The following is a 12,622-nucleotide window of genomic DNA, read 5'->3' as shown; positions in this document are numbered from 1 at the left end:
ATATATACATATATATATATATTTTTTTCAATATTCTGCTTAAAAAATTGCATAAAATTAAAGGAAGTTCAGGGAACAAGAAACGGAGGAAGGCTGTGGATGATGATGATGGAGAAACTTAAAGGTATGCCTTTAAGACCAAGAATGAAAAAACATCTAAGAAAGAAAAAATGTAGCTTTGAAAGATCTTTGCACTTGAGGGTTTATGTTATTTTTAGTTTCTTTTTAATCCTATTGTTTTTTTGGCTCTATTTTACTGCGATGCAACCCCAAATTTGGTAGAGTTCTCTTGTCTCAGGCTCCCTTTAATTATAAAACATTAGTTGATAATTTTTAAAGATGAAACTGAGTAACTTAGAAATTTATACTGAAATTCGTTTTCTTTCTTTTAAAATGATATTGCAAGAATACGGGGTTAATTAAGTAAAAATGAACTAAGTTTATTCCTACGATTGTTGTTCATCAGTTTATTTGTCTCTCGATAGCAAAATTGTAATTGGTAAAATAATATTTTCATTTAAAATATTTTGTAAGTGCTCTCGTGGGGATTGACTTATTTTTTGAGTTCTTTAGTGATACTTACCTACCTTTTTGTCACCTTTTAGATTGTTACTGGAAGGATAGGTAAGAACTCAAAAAATATTGCAATCACCACTACAACACTTACAAAATATTTTAAACGAAAATATTATTTTACCAATTATAGTTTTGATATCGAGAGACAAATAAATTGATGAACAACAATCGTAGGAATAAACAGTTCATTTTAACTTCATTAACCCCGTATTATTGCAATATCATTTTAAAAGAAAGAAAACAAACTTCACTATAAATTTCTATGTTACTCAGTCTCATTTTTAAAAATTACCAATTGTTTTGCAATTGAAGGGAGCTGGAGACGAATGACAACAAAACTTTATCAAACTTAGGGTGAAATCGCTAGTAAAATAGAACAAAAAAAATAATAGGATTAAAAAAGAACAAGAAGTAACATAACCCCTCAAGCGCAAAGATTCTACTACCTTTTTCCTTTCTTAGACGTCTTTCCATTCTTGGTGTTAAAGACATATCTTTCAGCTTCTCAATCATCATCATCCCAACCCTTTCTCCGTTTCTTGTTCCTTGAACTTTCTTTAATTTTCTCTGCAATATTTTGAAATCCCGTCGCCCGCTTCGGAATGACGTTTTAATTTACATATATATATATATATATGTAATTTTGAAATAATATGAACACGAAAACGACAAAATAAGTTTATAATAAGAATATGTAAGGATTCTTTTAGCATCTGAATCTCTATCCAAGAATAATAAAACTTCAATCTCCTCTGCTAGAAACTTAGGTAACTTTTTTTTCTATAAATTTAAAGGCAAACAATAACTGAAGATAAGCTTTTACATATCGTTCTATTGGTTCTTATGTTCCACATAACATGTGAATGCTGTAGAAAGAGAACATACCGATAAACTGTTCTATCTGAATGTACCATTCCACTTCGTACTGGTTTACTAATGAGATGGTTAATTCAGACCGCCCAGCATGACCAGTCATGCCGACGCGATGGATATAATTCTGCACCAAATTTAATATGATTTTTAAGTGAGTTAGAATTAATAAAAAAACTATATTATATTGCAGAATTGTTTCTTTTCATAATAACTTAAATGTCTGTCAAATCATTCAGTTTCAACAACTAAAGAAAAGGTTAATGCCATATGTTTTTTCGAAACCATAACTAACAAAAATAACTAAAATACACGAGAACATTGTGTATGTAAAGAATATGCAATAGATAAACAATGCTTCCTATTTAAAAAAATAAAATGTGACACCAAAATAAGAACTTTGAACACCTTTAATTCTGGAAGATCTCACATTTCTGCACCAACATCATTGAAATTAATTTGAAAGTTTCATTCAAAAAACATATATTGGCTTTCTATTTGAACTTATTGAAGCATGAAAATGACAAACATGAGAATCAACAATGATGAAAAAAGATGACTCATAGTTTGAAATGTCAAATATTCATGAAAATTATTTAAGCCCTACGTGAGATTTTGAATTCAAGATAACATCACAATTTTGATTGCATCAACAGAGGCATTCCCCAGACATGGGGTCAGGGAGTTCAAAGAAAACATTTTTCTTAAGCAGAAAGGATGCACATGTACAATGAAGAATTGTTTCTTTTCCGCCCAAGTGCATAAGGTAACCTTCCTTGTTTATTTTTGATCGATTTGTTGCCCATCGTGATGATCTCCTCGCCTGCCTGTCTTAACCTCCGATAGCTTCGTCGGTAAGTTTCCTGTCCTCTCCGGGGGACCGGATGAAGGGTTGTTGTTTTGACGAGAGTTCACTTCCCTCTGAATCCCCGTCTCAAAGATTTAGATTTCATTAATTCTTGCTTTAACTGGCATTTGGAGGTAAAGTTTCTTCTTCTCTGGCTAATGAAGTATTTTATTTGAAAAAGTTCTTTTCTCTTCTTCTTTATCCTAATTATAAAGATTTTCATTACATCTGTCTTGGTATTCATGAATTGGGAAAAGATATTTCCCAGCTAAGTTCCTTTGCTATTGGGGGAATTTGATTTTCTTTCTTTCACTTGTTATTCTTAAAATTTCACTGCACTATGTTGGATATGATTGATTCAAATTATGCGATGACAGATTTGGTTGAATTATGAATCAGATTGTTCATCTTGTTTTCGGTCTGATCATTTTATAACAGAAAGAGGGTGATATTATAACGAGTAAGTGGCATGTATATTGAATTATCGTACTCTTAGTGGTTGAAAGTTGGATTATTATAAGCAAGGATTTATTATACCCGATTTGATTTAAGGTCAATGGATATGTGAGTTTTATTTCATAAAAATTCACGAGAGGTTTTATTTGTTATGTAATACTTGGGATAGCTAGATCCCTTTCACATCTAATTTTATGGAAATATTGTCTCTCTTTGAATCCCCGTCTCAAGATTTCTTCTCTTTCTTGACTTTCTAAAGTTCTTGATTTAATAAATATTTGGAAGTGAAAGATCTCTTCATTGTTTTATTATTCAAATCTATATATGTATACTAAGAAGGGTTGATAAAAAATCTTCATTCACCTTGTAGATCTTGATTGATTGTAATAATTCCTTTATGTTTACTTCTTTTGGTAAAATGTTAGATCATGGTTCAATCTCTCTAGTGTGATGAAACATGGAAGTAAATTAATTCATAAATCGGACTTATTGAATCATGTTGAAAATGCTTCTACACATTAATTTCCACTTTGTTTTTCTTGGTAATATTTGGTTTCGGGACTATGAAATGGAACGAATTCAAAGTTTATACGACGATGATCACCCTTATTGCGTTGAATCCTCGTTAGTAAGTGATAATCTAAACATAGACAGAGGTTCAAATATTTTAATGTGAGTATATAATGTTATTTTTCAATACCGTTGAGCTGGCAACTTCTTCATCGATTTGAATTTTTTTTTTCGGTCTGTAACTTCTTCTGAGATCAATATGTTCTGAAAGTAAGGACTTCTCTCTTTCCTCTCTTCTTTAGTTGTCTAATATGATGTTCGATTTCATGCTGAAGTTCTTTTACTTTTTTTTTGGTAATCAAAATTAGAGATGAGATTCTTTATTATAAATTGAAGGGTTCATAGTTCTTTACTTTATCTTCTTGTGAATTATTGGAATATACCTTCCACTGGTTCTTTCTATGAAGAAGAAATGAGTTCCTGTTAATAGCATGCTTATTGAAATATTTTCTTGACTACTGTTGAAATTAAAAGAAAAGCTTGATATTACTATGATAATCATATTATTGATGCTTACATTTTACTAATGGAATATATTACAGTGAACTTATTCAGAATTTGTTGAAATATTTCAGTGTCCTTGAAAATGCATGAATAAACTATTACAAATCATGGTTATATGTATATGTTATTGTTTTTACCATCCTTTATTGTTCTTCCTTGGCTTAAAAGTATGTATGGTGGCATGTATGTAAGAAGAAATTGAAAGTGTAGATGTTAGGCATGTAAATGTATAGGAATTGAGTGATACAGATGTAAATCTCTCATTTCTAATTACTTTAGTCTTTGCGGCAATTTATGAGGATGTGTACAGTAATACCACTCAATTTATATGTATTTACATATATAACACCTAAAACTTCAATGTGTTCTATAGCATATGCAAGCAGGCCTATCGAGGATAAAATTTGGATTACATAAGTATACATAACTGAGTAAACGTTTACATAAGTATACATAACTGAGTAAACGTTTAAAGTCTTCTCTTCCTGCTTGTTAGGAAATAATGGATTTGAAAAAAAAAAAATAATATTAAGGTAGAGTGAGGTTTAGCTGTTCAATAAGTAAATCTGTAGAAATTTTGAGTATGCTTATCTTAGATATTAATGTTTGCATGCTATTCATTTCCTTACTTTGGATATGCATATACTACCTGAAATATGAAAGTTTTAATCTGATACTTAGTTAAAATGTGGAGCTGAATTTTTTTGAAGGCTTTGGAAGTGTTTTTTTTTTAGTTTCCTGGAAGCTGGATTTTTTTATGGCTTTGGGAGTGTCTCCGATTTGGTTTGTTGGAGCTGAATTTGGGAATTTTGAAATCTGGAAGATGTTCTCTGCTTTAGCTTACTGAAGCTGGAGTCCATAGGTAAACTTATTTTCAGCTATTGGATTTATTGTTTTTATTCGTTCGCTGACTTTAACCTTGATGGTTTCTTTTTTATCAAGTATACACTTTTATCTCATAATTTTATGTATATATTACTTTGAGGTAGTTGAGCATTCAGTTGATCACTTGCTTCAAGAGGGTGTTAACTATTTTAATAGTGACTGATTTGTTAATTCGACTTCTACAGTTTACACCTTTCTATTCTTCTGTTATGAGTATTCATAATTCATCATGTAAAGAATCCTGTTACTTTTATATTGATACAGTTGGATATGTTATACAGACAGGCGAGTAATGGGTACATTGCCTTTGTTTACTGATCATTAGAAGTTTACATATACACCACACAAATTTTAGATTCATTTTTGCTGTCTATTAGCCTAAACATCTTGATTGGCATTTAAAAATTGCAGCTAGCTTTGTATTTGCTTTACGATTTGGATTTGAAGGGCTGCTATCAAATTTTGTTTTATAATTTGGAATTGGAAAAGCTGCGGCTAGTTTCCCTTCCCCTTTGATTAAGTGTAGTTGACTTTGGAATTAGTAATAGCAATTATAGTTCATCTGTTTGAGACAATCTCCCTCTTTATAAACCTCTCAACCTGTTGGTAATATAGTAAGACCATTTGGTAAAATATTAGAAAAATCTTATACCTCCTTGGCTGTTGTCTTGCTACTTCATCTCGATTAATTGCTTCTATCCTTGTTCTCATTGCTTTTTTGTTATCGTTGTTTTTCGTGTCATTTGAAGCATTGAGTTCGCTTTATTCTTATCGACAGTGGTGCCATTTTCCCACCTTTGTTGCTTTATATCTATTTTAATATTTCTATCTTTGATACTCTTAGCTTGTTCATTAATCTTTCCTAATTTATGAATTTTTCTTTGAGAACTTCGTATATTGTTTTATAATTTGACACCATAGAGGCAACTCCCCATTTTAATCTCCCAACAATTTTTTTACCGCTTCTATCCTCTTTTGTACCCACATCATCTTGAATATTCAACCCATGATATTCAGTCCTATGACATTTAAGATATAAGTTTTATACTTGCAGACTAATTATTAATGCAAATTCGATAAAGCTATATACTGAAAAAATAATCTATTTTACTAATTCTGAGCCCATTTACTTTTTTAATTATTTCCTCTGTTTTTTAAAATTTCCATTTTGCCTTTAATATTGTACGATTTATGAGAATTATTTTATCTGGAAATAGAATATGTGAAGATGCCTGATATGGATTAAGAATATCACAACCAGTATAATTGATATAGATTTATTCTTAATCTTTGAATTGACTCTTTTTCTTTTGGAATTGTTTTTCCTTTCCACATTTATTTATAATATAGATCTCTCCATCATGCATATTCTGGGTATTTTCATCTTTCTTTTACAGAAAATTCTTCTCAATTCTCATAAGCCAATTCTCTTGGTGCTTGAATTTTATTGATTATCATTGTGATTTAATTATACATTTATTTCTTATCTACACCTCACTGCTACCTTAAAAGTTGCATTTTCCATATTACTTTTTATCATTTCTTTTACTAGATTCTGCAATTTCCTATTATCACACATTGTAAAGAAATATGCTTTGTCTACCATGCCCCTTCTATTTGTTTACGACTAATTTAATTATTTACTTCTTAATTGCCGCAGCTGAAAACATGTTATTTGTAGAATATTGTAATATTTAGCTGTAGCAAGACTTGTAATAAACTTTTCGATGTGAATTTGTTAACTGTGTTGGTTTAATGGTTCTCTTTGCTTCTGCATAAGTTAGCTCATTTAGTTTGGTGATATTTTTATGCTGAACCATCGCCATCTTTGTTTCATTTAAATTCAGTTTTTAACATTTTTTATTGTTTTTTATCACTAATGCAGGTAGCTACTCCTGGACGTTTTTTGGATCATCTTTCAAATACGAAAGGTTTTAGCCTTCGCATGTTGAAGTACTTGGTATGGAATTTATGTTGCTTCTTCTGTTTTATGAATACCATATTATTTAATATTTTGATTACTTGTTTGACATTCATTCATACAAATTTTCACTTGGTGATATGGTCTTATGCAGAGGTCTTTTTGGAACCATGGGAATTTTGATTTTATGGTTTTATTTGGGTTTCATAATTCTGGGAACAAGATTTAGGTTTCTATGGACTATTGGGCAAATTTCTTTTTCTGTGTGAGAGAGAGCGTGAGAGAGAGAGAGAGACCACCTTCAAATAGATTTTCTTGGAGTTTATGATGTGCTTTAGGAGGCGTGCCAAGAGAAGAAAATGACCACCTTGGAACTCATGCCCAATTGGGAGGCATGCAATTAGAGTGAAGGGAGGGAAGATTCGGCGAAGAGCCTTGGTTGAAAATTAGAGTGAGGGGGAGAAGAATTGTAAGTAAATTTTAAATAGAAGTATCATTTCAATTTCAGTTTTATAATCATGGTTACATAGAGGCTTATTTATATTCTTAATTGATAAGAAAAATTCCTGATTTTTACAAGTTATGATAAAATATTGAATGCCACACTCTATATTAAAATTCAAGTTGAAGATAAGTATATCAGAATAATTGAAATATTTTCTTAATTTCCTTTCCTCCTAACCGACCCTCACTTAGACTTGAAGGAAAATTTTACAAGATGGTGAGATCTGCAATGCTTTATGGCGCAGAATGTTGGTCTTTAAAAGAGAAACATAAAACTAAGTTAAGTGTTGTTGAGATGTGAATGCTTAGGTGGATGAGTGTCTTGAATCTTAGAGACAAATGTATCCATGAATGGGTTGGTGTAGCTCTAATGAGATAAGATTAGAGAGATTCGTCTTAGGTGGTTTGGTCACATTAAACATCTATTATCTGATGATTCGGTTAGGAAAGTAGATGTTTTAGATTCAACTTATGTTAAGAAGACAGAGGTAGACATAAAGACTTGGACATATTGGATAAAAAATGATCTTAATTTCTTAGAATTAAATGAAAATATGACACTCACAATGGAGAAAAAGGATTCGTGTAGCCGAACTCTCTTGTGAGATAAAGGCTTGTGTTGTTGTTGTGGGATCAAAATTATATTATTTGTATATTTATTAGCTTAATTGTTATTTCAATTAGGACTTTTAACAAATTAATGATCATCCATTATTTTTTTTGGGCAAATTATAGTGTAATGTTATTCATTATTTTAATAGTGATATAAGCATTATTTTAATAGTAAAATAATCTAAAAATGATGAAGGGCCATGATATACTTTGAAAAATGCACCAAATGCCATCTTAATGATAATTTAGATCCAAACTATTACTTAATCAAATGGGTTGACTTTTCTGCTTTAATGAAAATTTTGTTGGAGGTGCTATTTATTTTATTTTTTGCTTAATTTGGTAACTATCTTCATGATTATAAAATGAGACATTTATTTCTAACTAAAGGCTTTATTTCTGGAACTTTTATATATATATAGTTGTTATTTATATATACAGTGTTGATTTCTTATCTTTTTTTTGCTAGTGGTTATTCATTCTGATTTTGTATTTCATACCGGACAATAAAGTTTCTGACATGTTTGGATCATGGTAGGTTCTAGATGAGGCTGATAGGTTGCTCAACATGGACTTTGAAAAGGCTATTGATGATATTCTTAAGGCTATTCCCAGTGAACGCAGGACATATCTGTTCTCGGCAACTATGAAAAAAAAGGTGGATATAAATTTTATGTTTGTTTTACAAAAAAATGCGTGTTCTGTTTATGTTTTAGCTTAATTATGTATCTAATTTTCAAATTGTTTATTTTTTCTGTTGCCTGGATGCTAGGACATAATTATAGTTATCTTTTTTTTTCTACTTGTAGCATACATTTTCAACTTTAATTGCTTAATTATTAAGTGCATAATTAATTGATGTAATTTGCAATTTCAGAAATAATGAACTGATGATCTGCTGAATATGTGCTTATGTCGTTGGCTCTGCTTTTTCTCGAAAGTTCATATGCTAATAATGAAACTTTTGGATCTTGAGTCCTGACAAAATTGAATATTTATCGTGCTCAATATTTTGTGTTTTTTTTTTTTTAATTTATGTGCATTCTATCTGCACCATTTTTCTTGTTTGATTATTTTATCTATTAGCAGTAGCCTAGTGAGTGATTGGGTCTGGAGCCATATTAGGTTGCTTAATCTTGAGGTTATTGATTCAGCTAATGAAAATAGTTTCTCTATTATACATATTTAAGACTTCGCACATTAAGGCATGTTGGGAAGAGCCGCTCTTTTTTAGTAATAGTACAATTCTTATAATATTACTTGAACAAATTAATTTTGCTTTACTTTCTTAATATTCATTTTGGATAGAAGATTTAGCTCTGATTTTGCTTTCTGCAGGTTGGAAAACTTCAGAGGGTCTGTCTTAAGAATCCTGTAAAGGTATATATCTCAATGCAACAACTTATTTTTCGAATATATATCTCTAATTTCTTTTTGGAATGTTTAAATTGTATTAGTTATTTTTTCTTTTAGATTGAGGCATCCTCCAAGTATTCTACAGTGGATACTCTGAAGCAGCAATTTCGTCTGGTCCCTGCCAAGTACAAGGTTCCTGTCATCTATAAGGCTTCCTACAGTTGCTTCTCTATTAATTAAACTAATGCTTCTTTGATCTCGAGTTCTTGTTTTCCAAGCGGGCAAATATATGTGTGGATCATTTAAATCTTATAAATTTGAATAAATTTGTGTTAATCTTAATTCTATATTTTTTATATAAGAGAATATTTTGAGAAACACTCATTAGCTTTGAAGATGTTAGAGGCTTTTGATATTCTGAATAAAAACTAAACGTTAGTAGTCTAGAACTGACAAATTAAAACATATTATCTTTCTTTTCAGAAAAATATGGACTGCTTGCATTATATATATTAAAATGTAATCGACATATTTAAGCTATAGTTTGATTTGAGCATTCAATTCGAAATAAGGCTATTACTTGTTTTTCAAATGATTTACTTAATTAACCATTATTTATTACATTTTTTGTCCTTTGACTTTATTGTATGGTTGGGTACATAATTTTTTCAGGACTGCTATCTTGTTTACATTCTGACTGAGATGTCTGGAAGCACATCTATGGTTTTCACTCGTAATTGTGATTCTACACGACTTCTGGCTTTGCTCCTTCGGAATCTTGGCTTAAAGGCGATACCCATCAGTGGTCAAATGAGTCAGGTGCTATCAAATTTTTTTTTTGGACTTACCATGAATGATATGTTTCACTTATTATCGTTAATGACTTGTTAATTTTTATAGATTTTATTTATTATTTTTTCTTTTGCAACCTTACCAATTTTTATGTTGTTCATGGATATCTCATGGCAGACAAAGCGACTGGGAGCTTTAAATAAATTCAAGGCTGGAGATTGCAACATTCTTATATGCACTGATGTTGCTAGCGGAGGACTTGACATACCAACCGTTGATTTGGTCTTAAATTATGACATTCCCAGCAATTCTAAGGTCATTTCCTTGAGTATTTTAAGCTATTGAGCTTGTCCTTATCAATGACTTGAACATATGTTCTTACATGCACCTAACCACTCATAAATTTTGTATTTTCCATTCAGACTAATACTAGTGCAGTGATGCATACACTTCTTAGAAGGTTATCTACATGTGCATCCTTTCTGCTTAAGAAAAATATTTTCTTTGAACTCCCTAACCTCACGTATGAGGAATGCCTTTGTTGATGCAAATAAAATGGTGGCGTTATCTTGAACTCAAAATCTCATGTAGGGATCAGATAATTTTCATGAATATTTGACATTCCAAAGTTTAAGTCACCTTTTTTCTTCATTGTTGATTCTCACGTTTGCCTTTTTTGTGCTTCAATAAGTTCGACAAGAAAGCCGTTGTTTTTTTTTATGGAATTTTGAAATTAATTTCAATGATTTTTGTGCTGGAATGTGAGATCTTCTTTAATTGAAGGTGTTTAGAGTTCTTATTTTTGTGCCACGACTCATATTTTTGAATAGGAAACACTATTTATCTGTTGAATATTATTTACATACACAATCTTCTAGAGTATTTTAGCTGTTTTTGTTTATTGTTTCACTTATGACATGAACATTTTTTTAGTTGTTAGAACTAGATGATTTGATAGACATTAAGTTATTCTGAAAAGAAAAAATTCTGCAATGTAACATGGTTTCCTTATTAATTCTAACTCACTTAAAAATCTTCGTAAATTTGGTGCAGGATTACATCCATCGCGTCGGTAGGACTGCTCTTGTTGGGCGGTCTGTATTAGCCATCTCATTAGTAAACCAGTATGAAGTGGAATGGTACATTCAGATAGAACAGCTTATCAGTATGTTTTCTTTTTGCAACCACCCATGTTATGTGGAACATAGAAATCATTGTTGGTAGGTAAGAGCTTATCTTCTGTTATTGCTTGTTTTGAAATTTGTAGGAAAAAGGTTACCTGAGTTTCTAGCGGAGGAGGCTGAAGTTTTATTTTTCTTGGAGAGAGTTTCAGATGCTAAAAGAATATCTCAAATGGTATTATAGATGCTTGCATATTCTCAGAAACTTATTCTGTTGCAGTTCATATTATTTCAATATACTACTTAAAAATTTGCAGAAAATTAAAGAAAGTGTGAGGAACAAGAAACAGAGGAAGGGTGGGGATGAAGATGATGGAGAAGCTGAAATGTATGCCTTTAACACCAAGAATGGAAAGACATCTAAGCGAGGGAAAATGTAGCTTTGAAGGATCTTTGCACGTGAGGGGTTATGCGCTTCTGGTTCTTTGTTAATCTTATTGTTTTTTTGGCTCCATTTTATTGGAGGTACAACCCCAATTTTGGTAGATTTCTGTTATTCGTCTCCGACTCCCTTTAATTGTAGATTTCTGTTGTTATTTGTCTCCGACTCCCTTTAATTGTAAAACGTTAGTTGATAATTCTTAAAGATGAGACTTAACTTAGGAATTTATAGTGAAATTTATTTTCTTTCTTTTAAAATGATATTGCAAGAATAGGGGTTAATGAAGTGAAAATGAATTAAGTTTATTCTTACGATTGTTGTTCATCAGTTTATCTGTCTCTAGATATCAAAACTGTAGTTAGTAAAATAATATTTTCGTTTAAAATATTTTCTAAGTGCTTTAGTGGTGATTGGCATATTTTTTGAGTTCTTTAGTGAGGCTTACCTACCCTTTTGTCATCTATTAGACTGTTGCTGGCTGCTTGTTGGTTGTTACACTAATAGAAAACTTCAAGATAACAATCAATGAATGACTACTCTTTTGATTTTAATAATCAATTTATGGTAACTTTTCTATAATATATATAGTCATGAGAAGGTTCATTATACATTTGAAGAGGTGAGGGACATCCTAAATTCCTAATCTCTCTATAGTTCTACAACTTCTCCAAAAGTATAATTTGCCTCAGTTTATGAAGATGATTATGCCTCTCGGCTCAAATCATTTTCAATACATCTAAATGAGAATGTTAGCTTACTTTGTCTATCTTAACACGTGGTTTTGTGCAAAATGCACTAGTTTTTGAAGTTTTTCTTTTTTTTCTGAAGCTCTATTCTGTCATCATTACCATCTTCCTTTCTAGCCTTCATTATTTCATCCAACAAATTTTCATTTGACATAAACTAACCTTTCGTTTGGGGCGGATTATTTGCCACGACACAACTTCAGAACGTTGGGTCTTTCGTTTGAAAAGTGCGGTGCGACTGCTTCTCAGGATTAATTGGGAGGAAATGCGGCTGCGAGTTTGAACTCGAAGCTCGCGTTCCGTTGTTATGTTGTGATGGGGCCACGTTCGTGTTTCCTCACTGCTTCTTTCTCTCTCGTGGGTCTTTTGCTAACGTCCCTCTCTCTCTCTCTCGTGAGCTTGTTCTATGCCCTTTTCTCT

The 12,622-nt window shown here is 31.2% G+C and overlaps 1 protein-coding gene across 1 annotated transcript in view; it reads left to right on the top strand.

Annotated features, from left to right (window-relative positions):
* The window catches only part of LOC110030077 (DEAD-box ATP-dependent RNA helicase 10-like), a 34,139-nt gene extending 22,461 nt beyond the window's left edge, over positions 1-11,678 (top strand). Inside the window, exons 5-13 of the mRNA XM_020732631.1 lie at positions 6,594-6,668; positions 8,284-8,403; positions 9,084-9,125; positions 9,219-9,293; positions 9,774-9,920; positions 10,071-10,208; positions 10,947-11,058; positions 11,161-11,249; positions 11,332-11,678. Coding sequence (XP_020588290.1) covers positions 6,594-6,668; positions 8,284-8,403; positions 9,084-9,125; positions 9,219-9,293; positions 9,774-9,920; positions 10,071-10,208; positions 10,947-11,058; positions 11,161-11,249; positions 11,332-11,454 — 921 coding nt within the window. The 3' untranslated portion in view covers positions 11,455-11,678. The remainder of the gene's footprint in view (positions 1-6,593; positions 6,669-8,283; positions 8,404-9,083; positions 9,126-9,218; positions 9,294-9,773; positions 9,921-10,070; positions 10,209-10,946; positions 11,059-11,160; positions 11,250-11,331) is intronic.
* Positions 11,679-12,622: the final 944 nt, after the last annotated feature.

The sequence above is a fragment of the Phalaenopsis equestris genome, unplaced genomic scaffold, assembly GCF_001263595.1.
Source record: "Phalaenopsis equestris unplaced genomic scaffold, ASM126359v1 Scaffold000650, whole genome shotgun sequence".
NCBI classification, from domain to species: domain Eukaryota; kingdom Viridiplantae; phylum Streptophyta; class Magnoliopsida; order Asparagales; family Orchidaceae; genus Phalaenopsis; species Phalaenopsis equestris.
Note: the sequence above shows the minus strand (reverse complement) of the source record. Positions and strands in the feature narration are given on the sequence as shown.